Source organism: Apostichopus japonicus, chromosome 19, assembly GCF_037975245.1.
Source record: "Apostichopus japonicus isolate 1M-3 chromosome 19, ASM3797524v1, whole genome shotgun sequence".
Classification (NCBI taxonomy): Eukaryota; Metazoa; Echinodermata; class Holothuroidea; order Aspidochirotida; family Stichopodidae; genus Apostichopus; species Apostichopus japonicus.
The window spans coordinates 4,134,579-4,157,413 of NC_092579.1; the positions used below are offsets into that span (position 1 = coordinate 4,134,579).

Consider the following 22,835-nt stretch of genomic DNA (forward strand, 5'->3'; position numbering starts at 1 on the left):
TTTTATTTCTCATATGCAAATCAGACCAGTTACATCTGCCATTTAAATAGATTTGCCAAAGTTGTTCCTCAAAACTGGCTGTAGGCTACAGTGCAAATATCATCTCTGAAACTGGGTGTAACAAACCAACAATTGATGAAACACTGTACCTTTAAACTTTGCTCATCTCATTGTCAACTTGAAACATGAAATTGCACCTGTAGACTATATACCATTTGCTTTTAACACTTCTTATCAATTCAAAACCATTAATATTTTAGCAACTTTGTGCTGATGTCAATATTATCTACAAAGACTTGTAACATCTTCAGCTAACGGCACTAAAAAGTAAATGTATTATAAGAAATGAAAAAATCCTATAACAAATGAGTGATCACGAAATAAAGATCTCAATTAACTATGAAGTTCATAATGGAGTTCTACAGTAGAAAGATAAGGCCCTTGCATAATTTACAGTAGCATAACCTGGCACTTTAGGCCTACAATATACATACAAAGTCAAGTCATTAGCCTTGTTTTATTTAATTTAAGAATGCAAGGAGGATCTTTTTACTGGGAGATCAAATCTGTAGTGTGAACGCCAGCGTTACTCAGGATCATTAAACCCTGCGATCATCATCATCTCCATCTCAACTTTCAAGGATGATTCTGAACATGCAAGGCCGATCCTGATTGTAGTGAGAAGACCCGGGGGATCATATCACGATCCACAACCTGCTACTACTTAGATCATTCGTTCGACATTTGATCCACCACCAGTTTACAATATGTGGATGCCTCCGGCGACAGTTTTAATACAGATCTGCTCTTTGGAAGCAAGTTCCTGATTCTAAGTACATTCTCAAATGTGTACAAGGCCCTAGATGTTGAATGAATATATATATATGTATGGAACAAGAAAGGCCTGCACAAAAGACACTGTTGCCACAGCAACCAAACATTCATAAACTAACTAAGATTTGTGTTAAATGTAATCTGTACCAATTACACAACAAAAAGTCCAGATTATTTCCCGACTTTTTATGTGTAATGATGAGCTTTTAATTAAGCAGACTAAAATATGTTTTATATGTTCATAGTGATGAGGGCAAACTGCTATTATGATGGTAGTGGCACACTTTGGCTACAGTACCGGCATCTTTTTGTTGGAGTTCAATGTCAATTTCAACATATATATATCTTTTGCAAAAATACAGAAATACATAATTTATGCAAACAGAGGATAAAATGCATAGAGTCAGGAATAATATTACAACACTTGTGAAAGTATGAGCAAATTCCAAGGAATAAAACATAGAATTATTAGACCCGATATCTTCCATATATTTTCCGCACAGTGAAGATATTATAGCTACATAATATGCCCAAACTCGAGCCTTCATCAACTGGCCGTTTCTTTTGGTGACTAAATGGAGCAAAATTCTTTCAATTAACTGTTGCAAAAGAGAATGCAGGCTGTCAAAGAAAATAAAACTTTGTTTCAACTGCATAATATTGTAGAAACTTCTTAGTTCACATGTTTCTCATAAATGTATACAATTTCAGAATCAATTTGAAACAGTTTCTACATTGTTTAGTTACTGTCCTTCAAGTCACTTTTTTTCAGGCCAAATATACCCTGGTTTCCTTCGAAAAGAACTTGGGAAATGAAATTCACATGATCAGCTGTGGTGAATTTGATGTGTTTTGCTGCTTGCTCGTTTTCTTTTTGGCAGTGGTCTAAGTTTCTTATCCGTCAACCAACGCTACTGTGCATTTATGCCTTGCAGGGATTTGATCAATTCTATATTAAATTGTCTGAATTTTTAGTGTACATGCACCCTGGTACATGATATGCTTACTCCATTCTATTGACTTGAAATACAGTACGTACATGCTCATCAATAAAGCTCAAAACTAACACATACAACTTACAAGTCTATAGCTATTGATATACAGCCCTCTCCAATTATGATAAGTATATATATGGTACCTCAGGTCTTCAAGGCTTAATTGCATACAATTGAAAACTTCAAACAAGTTAAAAAGTTCAAGTTTTGTGATAAACTGAGGCCCATGAATGATAGACCAGGAATAATCTAGCCTATAATAAAGTATCATTAGGCCTTTACTATATTACTAATACTAGTTACCATACTTGAGTTCAAATATTAAGGCTGAACATATATCAGTCTTCACATTGTTATACTTAGAAACTTACCGTAATTTGAAGGTCACATGGAATATGCAGTCACACAGTTAGGTTTATTTAATCAATTGTTTGCACATCACATATATCCTGCACTCCAATGAGCTTAGCTACGGTCCTACAAACTAAAATTCCCTCGGCTTCTTGTCACAAGACACTAACAGTAACAGTACAGAAACGATATAAGCCCTGGTATAGGTCTTAGAAAACCTTACAACCACGTATAGGTGCCTTTATTTTCCCCATGGTAGAAGAGTAATACCCATTTATAATTAATCTAATTCGACACTAAAGGAGAATGATTTGTTCGTTCAGTCACGCATGATATTCGACGATAAACTTCCTTGAAATCCCATTTATAAGCGAACAGAACCGCGAGTGAGAGCACTGTTGTATAACTCTGGCTCCCGTATGAATCAACGTTTTGCCCAGTGCATTCAGCATTAGTGACTACTTTTGACCATTCGGTTGTGCGGTGCTACGGAAGATTGCAACATCTCATTCTTCCATCACGTTCATGACGTCACGTAAAGTTTTTAGTGGATCCTCCAAAGTGGCGGGAAATTCTGGGCTAAAGTCTTCACTCCAAAATAATGTGAGTTCCTTGCGCAGCTTGTGGAAATGTTTCCCTCTCAGATGGCAACATATTTCGTAGTGAAAGAAAATTGGAGCGGCGGTAGTAGAGACAGCTGACAAGAATGGGAAGTGGATGAGCAAGTAGGGAGTGGACGGGGAGATGAGGAGTTAGAGAGGAAAGTTAGAGATGACGAGGATCCCGGAGAAGGAAGGGGGGGGGGGGCGATGAGAGAGGAAAGGTGTGTGTTATAGAAGTTTAAACATGATTTAATGGCGTCTGAAAGTTGTGAGAAGTTGTGAGAAGTTAGACTTAAACGCTTGAGTAGGATTGGAAAAACTGATATCTTACACTCTTTGTAATATATATTATTTAACTCTGATACGAACTATTTAAATACTAATGAGTAACAGATTGAATATATATATTGCATATACCGTTAGAAAAGAGATGTGTCATCTCTACAGTGGTATTGCATGTATTTTGCGTATAAGCTTTAAACTCTGCATTCTAACGGTGTTCTATAACCTTAAAATGTCCAATAATTTCTTTATAGAGAGATATGAGTCTAAAAATCTGAGGTTACTCTGGGATGTTCCCCAATCAGTAGTACACCCTCAATCCGTAATCATATTCGGATATTTAATTTGGCATTCAAAATCGATATACTTTCAATGACTTGAACATCATCTCAGAATTGCAGTCTCCACAAGGTTGGCGGCGGTAGATAACAATGTAACATCTAGACCGAATATTTTCAGGAAAGTACAAATGCACCCCAGCATTGTGTTCGTCAAATATAGTGATTTAAACTTATACCATTTTAGCAATTCGTATCAACAAAAATAAACAGTACATTCAATTCTCTATGGCGTGAACGCATTTGATTTTTCGTAATATTAAAGAAGAGATCCCTTTGGGACGATGGAATAAGTGATCATAATTCAACGATTCGGAAACTAATTTGTATGCATAATTTGTACCGAGTTGCGTCAAAATGCGACACAGCAGGTTAAAAATGGATACTTTTTAGTCACGCAGGAAAGAACCTGGGCACGAAAAACCAAACAACCGAACAACTGATCCGCTCTCAACCCCAGTCCCCTTGCATCGGGACTGTGACTATGTGATCATCGTCAGATGTGTATCGCCATTCCCCTCGAAAGAGAACAGATACTACACATGATCTTAACCAAAAGGCCGAGAAGGATAAAAATGGATTGACTTGAGAGGTGCAGGCTGGTCAGTCAGCTCAATAAAAAGAGCTTATCATTGTTAAAGTGTGTACGATTGTATTATGAATGCAAGGTTTTGCTGCATCTGTGTGACCGGTCCTGGCATTCCATTCGTTCTCACCTCGTTCATGTACGCTTAGTCGAAATACCACATTTCATGATGGACATATAACTTTTGTCTTAGAATTTTTTTTTCTTCGTCACAGAAGATAAAAGATAAAGAACTTTGTTGAAAGGAACTACAATAGCGTCTCAAAATGACGTCGGTCTTTGCAAATGGCGTCAACTTGATTGTTCCTGAAGATTGAACATTTTCATGGTGCTGCAATGTAGGTGTTGGCTATATTGACAATTGATAAATTCACAGATTTTAAATCAGTTATGGTTATGACTTCGTATTTGGGAGGTTCATATAAGAATTTCAAGTTCGTACTCATTGTGTCATGCCTATACGTTATTTGTGAACAAAAATACAATTTCGATAGAGCCAGTGGATAATAATTATAGTGGCGCGGCACATACCACACAAAGGGCTATTTTGTGTGTATGTGTGTGTATGCGTTTTTTTTTCTCTTCAGAAAACGAGCTGTCGCAGACCAAAACGGACAACATGTTACACCCATTTTCTCAAATTGAATGTAAACTATTGAGAATGGCTAACATGTAACTAAAAAGAACGAACTTCAACAGATCATCCTTAAAAGTGAAAACGTTTGCTCAGCTCAGTACTTACTGGATTCAGTCCAGTAAAATTGAGCTTAGCCTAGTCGTAGAAAAAGAAGATCAACAGAGACAAACATCACTTAAAATTCACATCCTCTTGCAATTCTCTAAAGCCTAGGCCTACTTAATTGAGAGATTTAGATAGTACGATCGCCCAAGGAAAATCATTCTATCTTTCTCATCCCCCTAAGAAATATTTTACAAACATTACATTTACGACAAACTTTCTGACAAATATTTCGGCAGAGACAATTCTCTTTTCTCCAACCAACAGTAGGTCATGAGATGATGCAATATGTACCACTGATAAATCCCTGGTACAATGAGGTGGGATGAAATAAGGGGAGAGTAGTGTTTCAAACTAATATCCACATGTGTTGCTTGGACATTTACAAAGAAACAAGGCTATTTATTGTTCATCCTGAGCCCTCCATGAGAGTTGAACTCTGACTGGCACTACTTTACGTATAGAAAACGGGGATTATAATAAAATTCAGGTTATTCTTTATACTTGTGTATACTTTCTTTTCTTGTTTTGGCAATTGGATTTTCTTAGGTCACTCCCTTTCACTTGTGCACTTCACATTGATACTTTACGGTGTTTGTTCTGTAATATGTGAGGGTTGGGTGGACATAAAAAATAAATCGAACTGAACAAACAGTTTCCAGATCCCGGTGAAATGCTAAAGGGATTTGTAAAGTGTATGTACTACCCCGCAAAATGGCAGCTCAACTGGAGGGCTTCGTTAGTACAGTTTTGAATTTGTCTGGTGAAGGTCTGTACGAATAGTATATAAGAAACATGGCGATGCTTTTGCCACTTAAGAAGATACATGGCACTTGTGTCAAGGAAATACTTTTTTTCGATAATTAGTGACTTATATATTTGCTGAAAATATTTTACTGAGTCGACAACGTTGTGAGCTGCAATGCATTAAGATAAGATACCACTTCCACGAAACAAGAATTAGCGCTTTGAGTACCATGTTGGCCTAGCCTAAGTTAGTACTGTATTTGTGTAACATGTATATCAGATTTAAGTTAGCTTCTTTGCTAACTTAAACTTCAGAAACTCAAAATCTCTTAACGATGAAGCCGAAAAAGATTTCAACAATAGACATTATACTACTACTAATAATAACATATATGGCCTAATATTGTTAGACCAATTTGCATTGTCATACTCATAGTCATATTGGCCTAACAACATTAACAATTTGGTGCTCCATTGTAATAATAAAGCTGGAGAAGGGGATAGTGTGTGAAGAAGCTACTTTAGGGTTCTTCTGTTTGATACAATACAGAAACTTAAAGCCATATATTTGGCCATGAATGAAAGTTTCAGGTTTTGCACTGAATGACTGCAAGCTGCAAAGGCTCCAAACAAAAAAAATTTCATTGTCTCTTCCATTTAACCGATCAGAAGCATTTAATACATGTACCTGTATGGAGGTGTAAGGTAACTGTTCATGTTCCCTGACTTTGCACACTGCGTGCTTTATGTAGCTGCATTGATAGACACTGTAGATGCTGTGTTCATTCTGGGAATCCATACAGGAATTATGCAATAAAGGCAAGCTTGAAGTTAGAGAAAGTTTTCCTTGTTTTGAGCACTGTGATGAGTGATACAAGAACTTTACTTCAACAATTATATAGCATTCTGAAAGAATTTGAGTAAATGATCAATGAAATCCTGTAGATCTTTTTGTAGATCCTTTACAGAAAATGTATGATCCTGGCATCACAAACTTACCATTGTAATGAAATCTTGGAAGAAGTAACAAAATAGTGAAAACGTGTAAGAAAGAATCCTCATGCCATATGAGAACTTTTTTGGATGCAGATCTAAAAATAACATTCCCATGTCATTATAGAACAATGAATTAAATTATGTATAGGATATGCCTACAATTTGCAACCTTTATCACTCTGGGATAGGTCTAGAATTGGATGTGAATCAATAACATTCCTAAGTCATTTTAGAAATAAAGGCACCTTTAGATATATGCAGAATTAATTTTACTCCTTGTAGTTTGATAAATGTTCCTTCCTACATTGAAGGCAAGTTCTCCTAAAACAATGTTTTATTCCAAACAAAATTTTTCTTTTGATAAAGGTAACTTTGCTAAATTGTGTGAAGAGATCAACAAGTATCTTGATGTCTTGAAGAGAAATGTATCAAACCTTCACAGTGTTTTGGCAACATTGGATCCCCAGTTACATGCACTAGGGGTGCTTGCAGTACTGTAAGTTGCTTGTATCATTTTAGTTTGATTGTGTTTTAACAAAACTAACGACAATTGTTGGCACCAATACCATTTTGATATAATTCTAGACTGTTAGAAACCAGTACTATCAGTCCAGTTTTGCAACATCAGTGGCATGTTTATGTACTTGGATGGACTGCTTTGTCTTGCATACAGACCATTATTATGTCAGCTTCTGAATCACTGAAAAGCCATACAACTGTATAGTCACTTTTGTAACATTGCTTATTGTTTATAATCCATTTTAAAATGTCATCCATGGGTGCTCTGCTGTTTGCGTGAAGTTAAAGAAAATATTTTAGGGTTGAGCTATTAGAATTATGAAAACAATCCAGTAACATTAATATTAGTTTTGCCTGGACTGAGTCATCATAATTATAAGCCCTTAATGGGTATTCCAGTAACTTGAAAACTAGAACAGCTATAGAAACATAAATTTAGAGTAATCCAAACTTTTCTCCATTTGTTTTCTTCTTTTTATCTTGTAGTTGGACTTTGATGTATAAACACTAAGACTTTGCCTCAACTCATCCTTTAATTATACCATAAACCTTTGACTTTGTAAAAGAAAGTTTGTTGAGTTTGCTAAGTATTTCATAGATATCACAATTTGTATGTCTAACCTTTTAATTTTATACTCGCAATGATATTAAACTTGATCTTTTAGAGGATTTGAGACTTTTTTTCATGTCAAGTTCAGCATATGATGCAAACAGTATGTTAACAAAGTAGGTATAAGGTGAGAGATGCTACCTGTTTGGATCAGATACACACAAAACACTGTACAAGAATTAGAGTACGTAAGAATGAGTGTAAATAATAACTTACTTTTGTCTCCATTCCGCATGATGTGAGAGTCGGTCAACACAATGTCTGTTGTTTCACTTTAAATTTCTTGTTAACGTATCTCTTTCTAATGTTTGTTCTCCAGTAACACAAAATACAGTGCACCAGCTTCTGCAGGATTAGATTTTGAGACACTGTTTTCACAAACACAGCTCTTTTTCACTACTTGTAATGGAGAGCAGGTTCGATTTGCCACAGACAGCTGTAAGTTGGAATGTCTTCCTTTTTATATCATTTTTCCTTTTTTTTCTTTATCAGCTCCTTGCCATTTTTGTTATGTTGTTGTATTATAACTTGACAATGATATCGAGTTCACTTACAAATTGAGGCCATTCTGAAGAAAATTCCTTTTGTTGTAGTACGGTTTCTTTGTTTTGATGGTGAAAGTAAAATTTGTGTTACTTGTTACAAAGGTTTGACATTAATAGAGGTGGGTTCAGTCTCTTTGTAACTTGGAAAGTTGATTTAATAGACTAGTACATTTTCAAACATCTCCGATGGCAAAGCTTGTTCTTCCAATTCTTTGTTTGGAAGCACTTCTAAGCTAGTTCCATCAAGTTTGTTTGTAAATATTCACACATTGTTCTTTATCACAGATGCTTATCTGGCTCATGCTTTCACCCAAGCCCTCGTCGAGAAGAAGGAAGCAATTCGAGGGATATCTACCCTACTGACTGCTCTGGCTAAGATTCAGCTTCATCAGGGACAGTTAACATCGATTCATGCTGATATCTGTCAGGTAGGTTGTGACATTTCTAGTTGTATAAATATCAACAATTTTGGGCATCTTATACCTTGTAAAGTGGTGTTGTTAACCCAAGAAATCTGAAGGGACAGGATGGCATTTTTATGTTGGTTGTCCTCTATGTCTTTGGCGAGGGAGGGAGGGAGGACAGAAGGCTAGAGGGGTACCTGGAGGAACATTGAAGTTTGGTAACAATGAAGCATATATTGCAATATGTGTGACAGTTTGCAACACATATGGGCCTAGCTTTAATATGTGTACTGCTATGATTGAGTTCCATGATGGGGAACCGCAGTTTTACCCTTGTGTGTATCAGGTAAGTTTTTTAATTTTTTCTTACAGAAACTATAATTGGAAGCAATCATCAGAGAATAATGACATTTGATATGGCTGTTTGCGGTGTTCCTCCTTAGATTGATTGCTCTGAAATTTATATTTCTGTTATATTAACGCAAGTTAGAGCTTTACAGCTGGTTTATACGAGTTAGCTTGAAATTATCTGCACTGGAGTTACGAGCAAGATAATGAGAAACGAGATATTTCAAGTACTTTTTCTTCCCCACTGACAACACACCACGTGGTACAGTACTATTATTATGCTTTGTTCCATTTTCCTCACTTACCCCAGCTGTGTTTACTCTCCAAGAACATGAAGCCAGCACTATCCTTACTAGATACAGACATTACAGAAATAAGTCAAGAGGTAAGAGTCTTCCCTTTCATTTTCAGAAGTTTGCCGACCACTGTCTGAATTTGCACGTCTTCTGCTGTAATCAATACATTTTAAGGATGGCTAAAACACTTACTCACAGATTTTCTCAGAGATAATTTTTCACTAAACTTGTATTTCCCTGGAAGTCTTCTGGTTGATAAAATGTCAAGATTATGGATGCTCTCAACACATTGCATACATAGTCAGTGTCGTCAGAATTTTGTTTGTTTGTTATGGGATTATACAACCCTCTTTTAAAGGTTATAACGTGAAACCGTCCTTAAACGTGGGCTTATTCACAAACACTTATATGCATTGTGCATTGTCAACCAAGACACAAACTCCTACTTGTAGTTATTGCCTAAAAAAGTTTTCCAAGGAAGATTCAATCATGAAATAACTGTCTTTTAATTACAAGCTGCAATGGTGTAGTAGATTGATCCATTGATTGATTTTTTTTACTTGATAAATTTTGCGTAAAATTACCATCAATTAGAGACCAAGTACACAATTGTTGCATTTAACCTGTTCCTTGGTCAGTACTACTATTTGGTAATACATAAATGATATTATACCTTTGAAATGTTGCTATTCTTGGCACATTTTCCTTTCTCTTCTGTGATTGATTATAAAGCAATCAGACCTCCCCTCCCCAAAATACAAAAGTGGCAGTGTAGAGAAAGCAAGAATGAAAATTACAAAAAGGGGGAAATTATGTCTTACCCGCAGGGAAAAAATAGTCTGGCTGATAATCAAGAAGGTCTTCTCCTTCTCAAAACTTTTGGAAATGTTTGTACGAAAAATATCTCCAGATCAGTCAGGATCGAATGGAATTCCAGGAAGTCACTGGGCAAAGGTCTATTTCTGTTCAGTCTCAAGTCACAATCTCTGCTGTATTTACTTAAAGAAATTTATACTTGCCAGAATTTTCTATCATAGCGAGGTCTATGATCGAATTGATGCCCATGCTTGTATAATTTAGACTCTTGTTCATCCCTTTTTCATTTTGGTTCATGATTGTAGAGCGGCCATTTTGATTCTACCAACTTTTTGTGCTACTATTACTATGGTGGGATGATTTATGCTGCTCAAAAGAACTGGAACAGATCGGCATATTTTTTCGAAGTGGTGAGAAAGTCTTTTCATTTTGCAAATTACTTTTCGGTTTTAAAATACCAAAAGAGAGTCAAGCAGACAAAAAGACAATGACATAATTAGTTAATTAAATTTTTGTCTTAAACCTATGTTGTGTGTAAAAAAATCACATACCTGCAAGGGTCTCTGGGTTATTCTGGGTATGCTTTAAGACTGTGAAATTATGTAAATTTTTATTTACTAGTTTCAATATGTTTGATGGAATTTGATTTGTTCAATGACATTAGATGGATTCCCTTTACGGAAAATATAGCTATAGAGACACATTGTGCTTGATTAGTCTTGAAGATCTTTAGTTTTGAAGGAATGCTATTTGATATGATGCGTTTGTCTTGAAATCCTGTGTGACTGATCATAGTAATTACTTATTAACCTAATTAATATAAAAGAAAGCTATTTGTAAGTTTTGTAAGTAATTGTGATTATGCTGTGAAAGAATATCTTTGTTGTAAACATTCCTCTTCCACAACCTCCTAGTCACTTCAAAGACAGCTCAATAAGAAAGACAGCCAAGAAAAGCAAAGATTCTTTGGAAGAGATTAGCATGTCATATAATGATATTAAACATCAATATATATATGAAATATTATTTTTGGTTTGAAAGTTAATTTTCATCTAGAATCTCATTTTGGAGTCGTTTCACTTTTATATCAGCATCTTGCTTGTTGTAAGTATGTCTGCTACCCAGAATGCATTTGTACTTCACAGGCTATAACTACACCTAGTATGGCTGTCAGTCATATTGTGTTGGAATCCTACAAGAAGTTCATCTTAGTCTCTCTCATCCTTCATGGGAAGCTTCCAGTCTTTCCAAAGTACACGTCCCCAGTTGTAAGCAGGTTCATCAAGGTCAGTATGGATTCCAAATTATTGTTTGAAGTCCGCTGAAAGAATCATTAAATTGTATGCATGTGAGGCCTGTAAGAGAGGTTCTATGTAAAGAATGTATCAATAGAAGTGAAAACTGAAGACAGATATGGGAAGTAAACAAAGAATGAAAGAAAACACACATCCAGAAAAGAATTTGTATTTTTACATTTTGTATTTTTATCTCTTCATATTGTACACAATTTGTATTATAATAATTCATGTAAGACATCGAACTTGGGACCTGTGATTGTGAAGATGAATTATTGTGCTACATATTATGCTAAATGTTGAATCGTTAACTTGTCATGTGACACAAAACCTCTGGAATTGACCGATTGACGTGGTAACTCATGTCTAAAGTTATATTGGTTCTTTTAAGTGTGTTTGGAACATTTGAAAACATAACTGCGTTCTCTGTTGTGAAACTTTTGAGACCAGTAGTCACATATGGTACAAGTTGGTATTACCTCAGCTTGTAGTTCTATTGTTGGCACACCATGAATATTCAAATAGTGCTATCATTGTTCTTTTTGTAGCCTCTTAGTCAGGGCTACCACGAGCTTGGCTCTGCTTGTCTTACAAATAATCCAGCAGATATCCGAGTGGTGCTAGACAAGCATGCAGAACAGTTTTCAAATGTGAGTGTCGTCTTTTGTCTTCTATCATTGGTTTCCGCTGGTGGAAAACTAGTAACATGTGAAGATCAAACTGGGAGAAAATATTTTACAAGTTTTTCATTTCATTTTCAGTTACTTAATATTTTAGGTTTGAAACCAAATATCTGTTGCTGATGAGTTATTTGAAAAACAGTATTGCAGGTGCATTATCCTACTGTAAAATACAAAGTGGAGGAAGGCTGTTGGAGAGGAGGGGGGGGGGATTGTTTAGTCAAAGTAGGTGGAAGAGGAGAGGATGGGTTGGGAGGTAGTTTATGGTGGTCAAGAGTGTAGTGGATTAGGTACCCTCAGATGTTCAGTGTGGGTTACTGTATAAACTCTATCCTTTCCCTACCTAGGTTGCGGCATCCTCAAAGGAAAACACAGTACATTCATTTTATTAAAGGTTTTGTAATAATTGTCAGTTCTCATTTTGGCCATCTTTTCTACGTAATCGTAGTTTGATACGGTCAAAGGAAATGTTTGATTTTTACTCTTCCAGGACAAGAATATGGGTTTAGCCAAACAGGTACTTGCCTCCATGTACCGGAAGAACATACAAAGATTAACAAAGGTAATAATAATATCACTCAAGGTAAATCATTGAGGATGGTACTAGTTAAGTTAGGATGCTGTTTAAGGAAGTAATTCTGTCAGCTTTGTGGCTGGTACAATAAAATCAAATGATAGATGCATGCTGCATTATGTTAAGAATACAAGCAATATATTTTTTTTCAGAATTATTCTATGTACTATCAAGGTATGATGGTAACTATCTTCTTCAGGAAAAATTTTCAGTGGAGGAGAGGGGGGGGGGTGGGTGGGAGGAGGAGGTACTTGCATCGAAGTTTGGTCACTCTCTTTGTAGAATACAAGTAAATCAATACTACGAGAATGTATTTTAATGACTTAAAAATCTGATACAGACATCGTTCATCAACTTGAGCTTCTACTCAGTAGCTTTTGTGTAGAAAATGTTGCTTCTTCATTAACTTTGCACATTTATTGCAAACAAGAGAAATTCAAAAATTTCTAGTAAACCTTTATTGGCTCATTCTGTGTTCCTTTGTAGTATTACTTTGTACCTTTCATATTATTATTTAGACATTTTTGACATTATCTTTGGCGGACATCGCACGACGAGTACATCTGAACTCACCTGAAGAAGCTGAACAGTATGTTCAAAATATGGTGAGGTTTCTCTCAATTTTTGCAATGTTTGTGGCATTACAGTTTCTTTTCACCAGGGGTCATGTACCTGTTAGGGTTCCTATCACTGAGAACTATCAGTTTTTTATGTAGGTTTGAAGTGTGTCTGTCACTCAGGTGCTACCAATGTTTGTAATTTGAATGTCCACTTTCACTCACGGAGTTGTGAATATGTATGAATTTATGTATCATCGATGTTGCTGTCACGGTTACCAATCTATGTAGCTTTTTCTTCTTTGACTGTTTGATGTAATTATTGAAAAATATTCTATGTAGCATCTTAACAATTTCCTTTACTCCTTTTGCAGATTGAAGACGGGGAAATATATGCAAGTATAAGTAAGAAGGATGGGATGGTTAGTTTCCATGACAACCCAGAAAAGTATGATAACCCAGATGTTCTGAGAAAGATCGACGAACAGGTAAAGTTTCCAAGGGTCCAGATTTTCTTCTTCTTCTTAAATGTGAAGAGTATCGTCTTAAGACACGAATTTTTGAACTAATGAAATATAACGTTAGTAATAAAACAATAGAAAAAGGTGGTATTTGTAATAAAAGACCAACATGTTGTTTGTGATTCATCTCATTAACAGTTGCGTGAATGCATGGCATTAGATGAGAAACTTAGGACCATGGAGCAGGAAATATCTGTTAATACACAATTTGTACAAAAGGTAAGTGAACAAATTTTTTTTCTGTCAGACTTGACTGTAGTACATGCATTAGAGGCACACAAAGTAATCATTTTTAAAGGGTGAGACAACTTAGTATCAGTGGAGGAAGAGGATATGGAGGTGAGGGGTGGCGAGGGGTTGGGAAGAGGAGGTGGGATGAGGAGTGAAACTTTAGCTTAGCCTTTTTATATTTTCTGGTTTTTTAAGGATAGATTAATAAGGTAAGATCAACAGCTATTGCCTACTTAAGATAATCTGTAGAAGTATAAAGATCTAAGACTTACATGATGTTAGTGATGAAATGAAGTAGCTTTTTCAGTTCAATTTGTAACAACAATTAAAATGTTCCTTTTTCAGAGTATGGGTGTACGAGGGGAGGAAGAAGATGTCGCATTTGGAAGCAAATGAAAATGTGAAACTTTAGGACAGTAGACCGTAAACTATGATTTGTTATCGTCAAGTTTTGACGCACCCCTGTTCTTGTGTACAGCAACGACGCGGTGAACTCCACGAGTGTTATTCGAACATTCACGCACACAAACTGTATGTGATGTAAACATGATTATAAATGTCAGGTCAATCACCAAGGGAACCATTTTAAAAGTTAAGTGTTCGATCAACTAACCAGAGTTTATCTTTAAGAATATCCATGGAATGCTGTCAATGTAAAATGATTATATAGTCATGTCTATCACCATGGAAACAAGTTTGACAGTTGGCTTTTCTTCTCAAGAAGACAGACTTTTATAATGCACATTTGAGGTATCAGTTGTCCAGTGTAAATTCTGAATGGAAATACAACAGGTATGTTTTTATTAGTAATAATAATAGTAATAATCATCAGCTGTGTTAGAAGGTGGCATGCATGTACAACAAAACAAAGTGTCTTTAAGTCAATGTAGGAGGAACAAGCATGTAAGAATATCCATCAGATTGCTGTCCATGTAGCTTCATTATAATGTTAAGTCTATCACTATGGAAACTGCTATTAAATCTATGTGCACAACACTTTTACTTTTGTGGTCTCAGCTTGTTTGCATTGCTGGTTGATCTAATAGACAGATGAGTTTAAGTGCCTAAGGGCCCCCAAGGTGAAGTGATCTCTCTGAACACTTCCAGACTAAACCTGTTATGTTAGGGTTGTTCATGCAAAACATAACAAGCAGGGAGGAAGAGTGGTGGGGGGGTGGGGGGGGGTAGGAGCAAGCACATTGTAGTTGTTGAGGGCTGTAGAAATAGTAATCCATCACTGCTCGTTGGTAAACTAGTCAGACTTCGTGCTTTTTTTGCCAGGATTCATTTTGCCACAGTTGGTTTGGAACATTACGATTCGTGTGGCATTTGTAGTCGTGTAACATCAGCCAGACGATGGTGGCATTCATGTTTGTATTAAATTCAGCAAAACAAGTTATAGTCACGTAGTAAGAGCAGGAAAGCAGCTTACAAATTGGGTATATCACATTTATGCCTGAAGAGGCAGGAGTGAGTGTAATTTCCATAAAACTCAATGGAATTAATGGATGTGAAGGTAGAAGAAATCACAACGTGTCAGTTTATGCATGTGTACTTTTGTAATTGAGGTGTATGTATAAACTCTTTGGCCTTATGAGAGAACTAGTGTGATGCAAGGGCAGTATTGTGGCTTGTAGTTAGCGAAGTCGCTTCGGTGCACTTTTAAAAAGTTTATGGGCATAACTGCCCAATACTTTAACTTCTCCATATCACGGATTGACATTGTTGTTTTGTTCTTCGAGATGTGAAGTTTCTTGATGACATTAATGTGCATATGCCCCATACGGTAGTAGTTTGTTTGTCAGTTTAACATGCCACATATCTGTAATTTCAATATCATGTTAATAGCTTCATATTTGATATGAAAACAGTCAGAAATAGATACTGCTATTGTCGAAATGTCAATTAATATCGTCACTCATTATTGTACTACTGTTAAAAGTTCTCTTTACTTTGAAAAAAGTGGCTAATTAGCTATATAACACTTGAATCACTACTAGGAACCCTCCCTACCCCCACTTCCTTCTTCGATACAATCCCTCGCAGGGCTAGCTTACCCATTGAGGTCTACACAATAGCACTCTACCCCAGAAACCAGTTGAAATGGTATTGTAGCTTTTTTCCTTCGTCAACTTGTAAAAGAATATTGCCAGTTGTGTTAATATGAAGCTTTGGGTTGAAAGCCAGTGGGACAGAAGACGTGTGTAACACATAAGAAAAACTACCCAAAGTAACAAAATGCGGAAAAAATCATGGTGAGAGATTTACCCAGATTGAGTAGAATTTCTACAAAATGTTTTATTTCATATTTTCAATCATATTCAAATAAATTTATCCTCGCATGAGCAACATATTCTTGTTAATTGCAAATTCCTAGTTACCGAAATAAGGGTGATTATTACCCATGCATGGACAGAAACTCTTCCAGGTAAGAATAAAAAAACAAAAATATGAAAAAGTTACTTTTTGTCTTTTTGCACGAACCCCTTTTTTTTTATAGAAAATAACAAAGGACCATATCAATCATCATTTACACTTTTTAAATCACATGCATTTATCATTAAAGCATTTGACTATAAATAAAAGTAACCTTTTTTTTTTATATTACTTATATTAAATACGAAAAATTAAAATATTGCATACTGCCGGCATATGTGCAGATCACTGCCAAGTTTTTAAGTACATGTAAATCACTGATTTTCACTTTTGAAATTAACATGCAAATATTATAATATGCAAATTTCTTGCTTCCTAGAAACAGTCGTCGATTAAATCTTTTATCAATTTCAAACTAATTATCATACATTCAAATGAAACTTGAGAATCCTTGGCGAGGCACAAGGGCTAAATTATGTTTGGCAGTGGAGTTATCGTGGGATCAGCAGTGCAAGCAAAAATCTGCCTGAAAATGCCACAAAAAAAAATTGGGTTCTTTATCCTCTTAAAAAGTTGATAACAACTGTACGGTTGATAACAATGTTTTGTTCAAGACTTTTCGACTGCTACTCCCAATTTCACCTGCTATTTATTTCCCTCTTCCTACTAAGTTTAATGCTGAGGTGCACAGATAGTCAAATTGGCTTCAAGCAGTTTACATTGAAAGAGAAATACTTGCACACCAAAAAGCTGTTAGCAAATACACTGCCAATACAAAGCCATTGCAATAGCAATGAAAGAACGAGACTAGTTTTTTCGCTGTGCAATCCAATCAAAACAGTAGAGAACAGTGTGTGAGACAGGAAATATCTTCTTACAATTATGTCAACTCAATGTATTCTTAATGACACAACACTTATGTGTCATATAACTTTAACTTTCGTTTTAAAGTGCATGTAAAAGCAGTAATGTTACATACATGTGAACCAGAGGGGGGGGGGGGGACTACATGACATTCACTAGCTGGGAAACCTGTCTATTTTGCAAGTGTTTCTATTCATGAACCACATCACAGATTTAGCCTTGGGCATCTAAATAGCATCCGATTCAAGATGGCTAAATGCTTCATACTTCCTAATGCCCTGAACCAAATTCACACTTTATGGATTTCAAGAGTATTCTTTAGAACTTTGTGGTGGGGGGCTGGAATAGCACTTTTGTGGAAGTGATGTTGGGGGATGGGGGGGGGGGGTGGCCTTGGCTGGGCTAGTGGAACATGAACATCCAATATGCTAGCCATATTTCAGGTAATCTGGCATGAATAGGTGGGGGGAGGGGGAGGGAGGGGGTCTTATCTTAGGCCTCCGAGTGGGTATGTTAATGGACTTTAAAAAAAAAAATGTACTGATTATTCATGTTGACCTTTGCCCTATCAACGTTCTTTACAGAGTCGTTACTTATTCTTCTAAGTTTGCTGCAAAATGATTTCATCATTAATTTATCCAGAAATTACTTTTGCATTCTTAATGTTTGGTCCTTAAAAATAAATTAATGGACTGACTAATGGACAAAATTTGCTCATTTCAAAGTAAAAAATATAAAATACATGAGCTGCTCCTTATATAGCTACACCACTGTAGGATTACCACTTATTTTTTATTGTTGCTTTTTTCTTCCTTTTTTTTTGGCTTCGTTGCTTTTTTTAAATTTTTTCTTTTCATCTTTGCAATTTTGCATTTTACAAACATGGAACTACTTGGCTTGCATTTATAATACCCAAAAATAGAATCAATTCTGTCGCCTAATGTACAAATTCCATTGTGCAAAAAAAATTAATAATAAATATGAATGAGGAAAGATACTGAATCTAAAACGGAACATGTGGCCCATGAAGCTATAGCAAGGGACAGGTCCTAGCAAGCGATTGGTCTAATCAAATTAATAGTACAGATATTCAAATTAGAACGTGGGAATAAGGATTGCTGATTGGTCATTTCTTTAACACAAATAGAGAAACACAAACCTTACCTACCTTTTCATAGTAGGCTTCATTTGTGATCATCTACATTAGGGAGTTAAACAATCATTAGTTTAGTACTTTTAGGTTACTTTCCTGCTATTTACTATGCTAAACTTGGTGAGTCAATATCCTCTCCTTGACTCCACATGTACCTGCAAGAACATTATTCACCCTTATCGCGGAGCTTATGAGCTCATCAAATAGTTCAGTACGAACAACGATGAACAAGGCGATGTACCTAACCATTTTTATTTGAACCATCTGGTATTATTCACTCATAACTAATCAAATTTTGTTGTGACTTTTGGCAACAAGAGGCGCCGATTGAAGGATGGAATAGGTTAAATCTTCGCATTGCTGTTCGCCCCACTTTATTGGAAGGTGCTATTTTATGAAACTGGACCAAAAATCACATTTATGTGCAAGGTTGCATGACTTTCATGCCATAACTACCTTCTCAACGAACTAACCGTATCTCGGAGTGCAGATGCGAGGATGAAACAGGTAAGCAAGGAGCACTAGTGAACGGCTAAATACATTTGTATTACAATATCTAACAACAAATCTTAGATTTAACATATAAATTTGATGTGTCCAAGTGATCTACAGCCTTAAAAGTTTGAAATGAAAAACAAAACTTCAAGCTCTGTGCCAATTTTTTTCTTTCAATTTTTTCCCTTAAAATAGAATGCAAGCAAGGCACAGTCACACCAATTACTGATTTAAAATACTCTTTTTTTTTTCAATGATTTAAATGTTTTACTACTTTGCACTGAATGAAAGAGGCTTGATTATTGCATCCACCTAGCAACATCTACACAAACAATAGACAATGAATTAATTGTTTCACTCAAGAAGCTGGAGTTGTCACACACATAAGATACAAAGATAAAGTTGTACTGTTTTTTTTCTCTTCATAAAATAATCTCTTAGAATTCATAACACCTTTAATAGAGAAAAAGCTGTCATTGTGCATAATGTCTAGCAATCCAAATGAAGGCAGAAAACTCTTACAAACTTAACGGCATACATCTTAATTGTTTTCACTTGATATTAGTACATTTCATTTCATAATAGTTTTAAACCATTGGCCAGAAAAGACCAGGATGAAAAAAAAAAAAAAAAAAAATTGATTGCCTCCAGTTGTCAGCCATAATTCTATTACAGCTCAAAAAGTTCCTAAATTCACAAATGTTGATACACATAATCCAAAAATATAGTTCCAGTAAAAACTGTTATTAGCTTCAAAAACCTTTGGAACTGTTAAATTTGAGGTTGTATACATTTATTGTTTTATAAATATGTTTGACCGTATAAAATCCGAACCAGACACGATAAGCAAATTATATATTCCTCATATCTTCCTTGTAATCAGTGACTAGTTCAAAAATCTTGTCAACCCTATCCTAAAGAGTAGCCTGTATAAGGGCATTGTCAGAAAAATGAAGTACACTAGCTCTTACCAATGTGAGTCACAATTAGTGATTAGTAACACATCTTGTTCAGCTCATACTGATGTTGATCGGGTTCCAGACTAGTATTAAACTGATTGGTATCTCATATCAACTTGGGTCATGAAAATTGTTAGTAACAATGTTTGAACCACCTGTTGGTCTGAAGTGATATATACCTTACACATAAAATACTTATACTCAGACACAGGTTTTAGTGTAAAGCTAATGAGGTATACGTACCTCATACCACCCACTCTGCTAACCAGTTACTATATGCTGGTGACCATGTTATAAATATTGTTCAACTGACATAGTAGAACCTCTCACTACATGGCGGAAGTATTGCTATATCTTTGGAACAAATATCTTAGCAACCAATCATGAACAAAGATCAAAGTTTAAGTATAGGTTGAATTCTTCCACACATATAATGTGTTAGGCTATGGGTTATCCTATGTTCACAAATAATGCTTACTTTTTATCACAAGATAATTTTCGGATTTTATTCAAAATCTTTGAGAAGATGTATTAAGGAGGAAATGGGAGAGCAATATTTCATTTCTAAAATTAATTTTTATGATGACAAATATTCTGAAAGCAATATGTGGCCAAGTAATTCCCCAAAAATGGACATTTGTTGTAGTCCAGTAGTACTTAACGATCTCTTTGACAAGTTGTGGAAAACTTCTACCAACATCACCATAGCTTAACTAGTGAAAATTCCTTGTGAAAAATGTTTGCCGTTGATGGGATAGGATGAGATGCACAATATTGTATAGAGTAACAAGCAGTAACAACTTTCAAACCTTATAGGGGTTACCATAACTAATTGTTGTTAGTTTTCACTGTTCTATCTTATTTAATTTAGGTGCATGGTATTGCTATTACATATGAATGCAGAACCATGAATGGTCGGCAGGCACTGTTACCCCAATGTATCTTTCCTGAGAAATGGTATCTACGGTCAAAGTCTTGACACCATTCCCCCCTCTCTAAGACATCTAATTTTCAGTTCGACCATTTTTATATATCTGGGCAACATGCAAAGGGTTGGTCCTCCTGACAATGAGCTTTAAGCAAATTTAGTGAGATAAAATTTGATGTGAAGTTTATATTAATAACCAGCCTCTAGGAACAGTCTTACAGTAAGATTAAATTCTTAATTATAATTTGTATATTAGCTTCTATGAGAGCGCATTACAGTTACACACATTACGAGGAGGGGGGGGGGGAGGGGGAGTCTCCTGAACCATTAGCATACTACAGTGTAGGGAATTATTACAAATTGGTTTCACAAATGCAAACCCTTGGATCTTCTCCCAAATCCCCTTAACATACCATAAACACACTCCCGATATCATGCAAAAGAACGAGTCTTGGCCTTCCATGCTACCAATGAACCACAGGTCAACAGGTGTTCTAACAGGTAATGACGGTTTCACTCCAGAGTGAGAGAATTTGCAACAAAATGGAGGTACTGGTGGACGAATTGGCAAAACATACTAGGTAGACTGTGTCAGAAATCATGCTATGTTTCGTTGAAATCTTTAAAGTTTCGATGAGTCTGATCCTCTTTCTCCGCCATTGTTTACATGAATATCCCGTCTCTGATGTGGACTCCTTCTCCGCGGATTTGTCTCCGCATCATCATTGAGCGTCCTATCGATACTATCGTTAAATTTATCGTCCGTCCTTTTTTCGGAATCGTCTGCCAGTCCACTTGCTGTGGTCTGGTCGTCCGAGTCCCAGCTAATCAGGGCCTCGTCTTTTTCCTCTATTCTAGTTCTTTCTAACGGACTGCCGTGCGATACCGACAATGCCTCATTTGAATCCCGCAGACTCTGCCTCACCAAGGGCAAATGTTGAGAATCGCTCTCTCCTGACGAGCTGTTACCGTCTAAAAGTTTGGATCGAGAATTCTCCTCCCTTCGTAACGAGTTTGGTGACCCCTTTGATTTCCTCGAGGCTTTGGGAGATATCCTCCTCAACTTTGGCGACCTTGGAGGGGTCTTCCTTTGAGGGTCCGGTGTTCTTATTCCTTGTGCCCCCTTGACCCCTAGTCTGGGGCTGCTGCCTCTATTTTTGCTCATTAAATGCAGAGGCACTTCCTCAGTCTGACCGCCGGGGGAATGATTCCTATTATCATGTAGTCTTTGAAACGATGAACTTGGCTTCACGGTTACATCCTCTTCACAAGTTCTATAGCTTTCCCCGGACGAGAGGGAATCGGTTTGACTAGCGTTCCTTCTACGTTCAGACAACGTTCTGTGGGGGTTTTGCTTTGAGTTTTTTCTTGGTGGGATCGGGGTCCCTCTTTCAGGATGAGGTGGTTGTAAACTTGTTTGAACATCTGGGGGCAAGAGGTGGATCGTTGGCACTGTGGGTTTTCGGATTGGACTGGGTGTCTCATCGTGGGCTGTGTAATGCGATTCTGGTAAGGAGAGGAAACAATATAAACAAACAAACAAAATATTACAATTGGTCAACTTATAGCTGCAACTACTGAATATTCATATCTGTTTGTTGGAGTAGTTTGATACAATAATACTTTGATCAGTGTGACAAACCTGAGCAGCTTTGAAAAGTCCCTGCATTGAATGTATGATAGCTTCATACTTTGAGCAATTTAAAGAATTATTTTTTTTACGGCAACAGCAGAGGGTGTGACATCATTGCAGGACATATCGGTTGCTTAATCTGTTTTAAGTTATGTCAGATGGCATATAGCTGCATATTCCCAAATCAGGGAATCATTTAACCAGTATCACATAGCAATACGCAATGATGAAAAATGGGCAATTTGCTTTTCAAGCGCTAGAAGATAGCGGAACCATATTATTTTATAAGAGACAAAAATTCGCAGAGCCTTCAAAATCTGCTGCAAAAATAATTGAACACTTTGACTTTCTCCATGGAAAATTTGCAAAGTTAAAATGACAAATAAAACAGCAGGAATAAGATTTATAAAGGGAAACCATCTGATGACATCACAGACCCACTCACTCAGACTATATTTCTGGGATGTGTGTGTGTGTGTGGTGGGGGGTAGGAAAGGAAATGAATGAGGAAATGGCTGCCTTTTGTTTAAAATATAATACTTTTTGTTGTAAACTACAATA

At 36.2% G+C, this 22,835-nt stretch overlaps 3 protein-coding genes across 4 annotated transcripts in view; 1 reads left to right on the forward strand and 2 right to left on the reverse strand.

Moving 5' to 3' along the window:
• LOC139959958 (regulator of G-protein signaling 11-like) overlaps positions 1 to 2,798 on the reverse strand; it is an 85,431-nt gene extending 82,633 nt beyond the window's left edge. The window contains exon 1 of one of the 2 annotated variants that reach the window (XM_071957911.1): positions 2,201 to 2,798. The gene's annotated coding sequence lies outside the window, so the exon portion shown is untranslated. The remainder of the gene's footprint in view (positions 1 to 2,200) is intronic. The other variant, XM_071957910.1, reaches the window with a different exon arrangement.
• Positions 2,799 to 5,352: 2,554 nt separating this feature from the next.
• LOC139960686 (COP9 signalosome complex subunit 3-like) lies at positions 5,353 to 15,771 on the forward strand. The gene is made up of 13 exons (XM_071959236.1): positions 5,353 to 5,496; positions 6,837 to 6,966; positions 7,919 to 8,037; positions 8,430 to 8,572; positions 9,207 to 9,281; positions 10,314 to 10,418; positions 11,154 to 11,294; positions 11,852 to 11,953; positions 12,474 to 12,545; positions 13,076 to 13,162; positions 13,489 to 13,602; positions 13,774 to 13,854; positions 14,212 to 15,771. The coding sequence occupies exons 1-13, from the start codon at positions 5,442 to 5,444 to the stop codon at positions 14,260 to 14,262; spliced, it is 1,275 nt and encodes a 424-aa protein (XP_071815337.1). The 5' UTR covers positions 5,353 to 5,441; the 3' UTR covers positions 14,263 to 15,771.
• Positions 15,772 to 16,119: 348 nt separating this feature from the next.
• LOC139960684 (voltage-dependent T-type calcium channel subunit alpha-1G-like) overlaps positions 16,120 to 22,835 on the reverse strand; it is a 202,711-nt gene continuing 195,995 nt past the window's right edge. The window contains exon 39 of the mRNA XM_071959235.1: positions 16,120 to 22,147. Within this exon, the coding sequence (XP_071815336.1) occupies positions 21,264 to 22,147 (884 nt within the window). The 3' untranslated portion in view covers positions 16,120 to 21,263. The remainder of the gene's footprint in view (positions 22,148 to 22,835) is intronic.

Coding starts and splice junctions, on each gene's coding strand:
- LOC139960686 (XM_071959236.1), top strand. CDS start 5,442: ATGGCAGCTCAACTGGAGGGCTTCGTTAGTACAGTTTTGAATTTGTCT. Junction 5,497..6,836: donor TTTGAATTTGTCTGGTGAAG/GTCTGTACGAAT, acceptor CTTTTGATAAAG/GTAACTTTGCTAAATTGTGT. Junction 11,954..12,473: donor ATGCAGAACAGTTTTCAAAT/GTGAGTGTCGTC, acceptor TTACTCTTCCAG/GACAAGAATATGGGTTTAGC.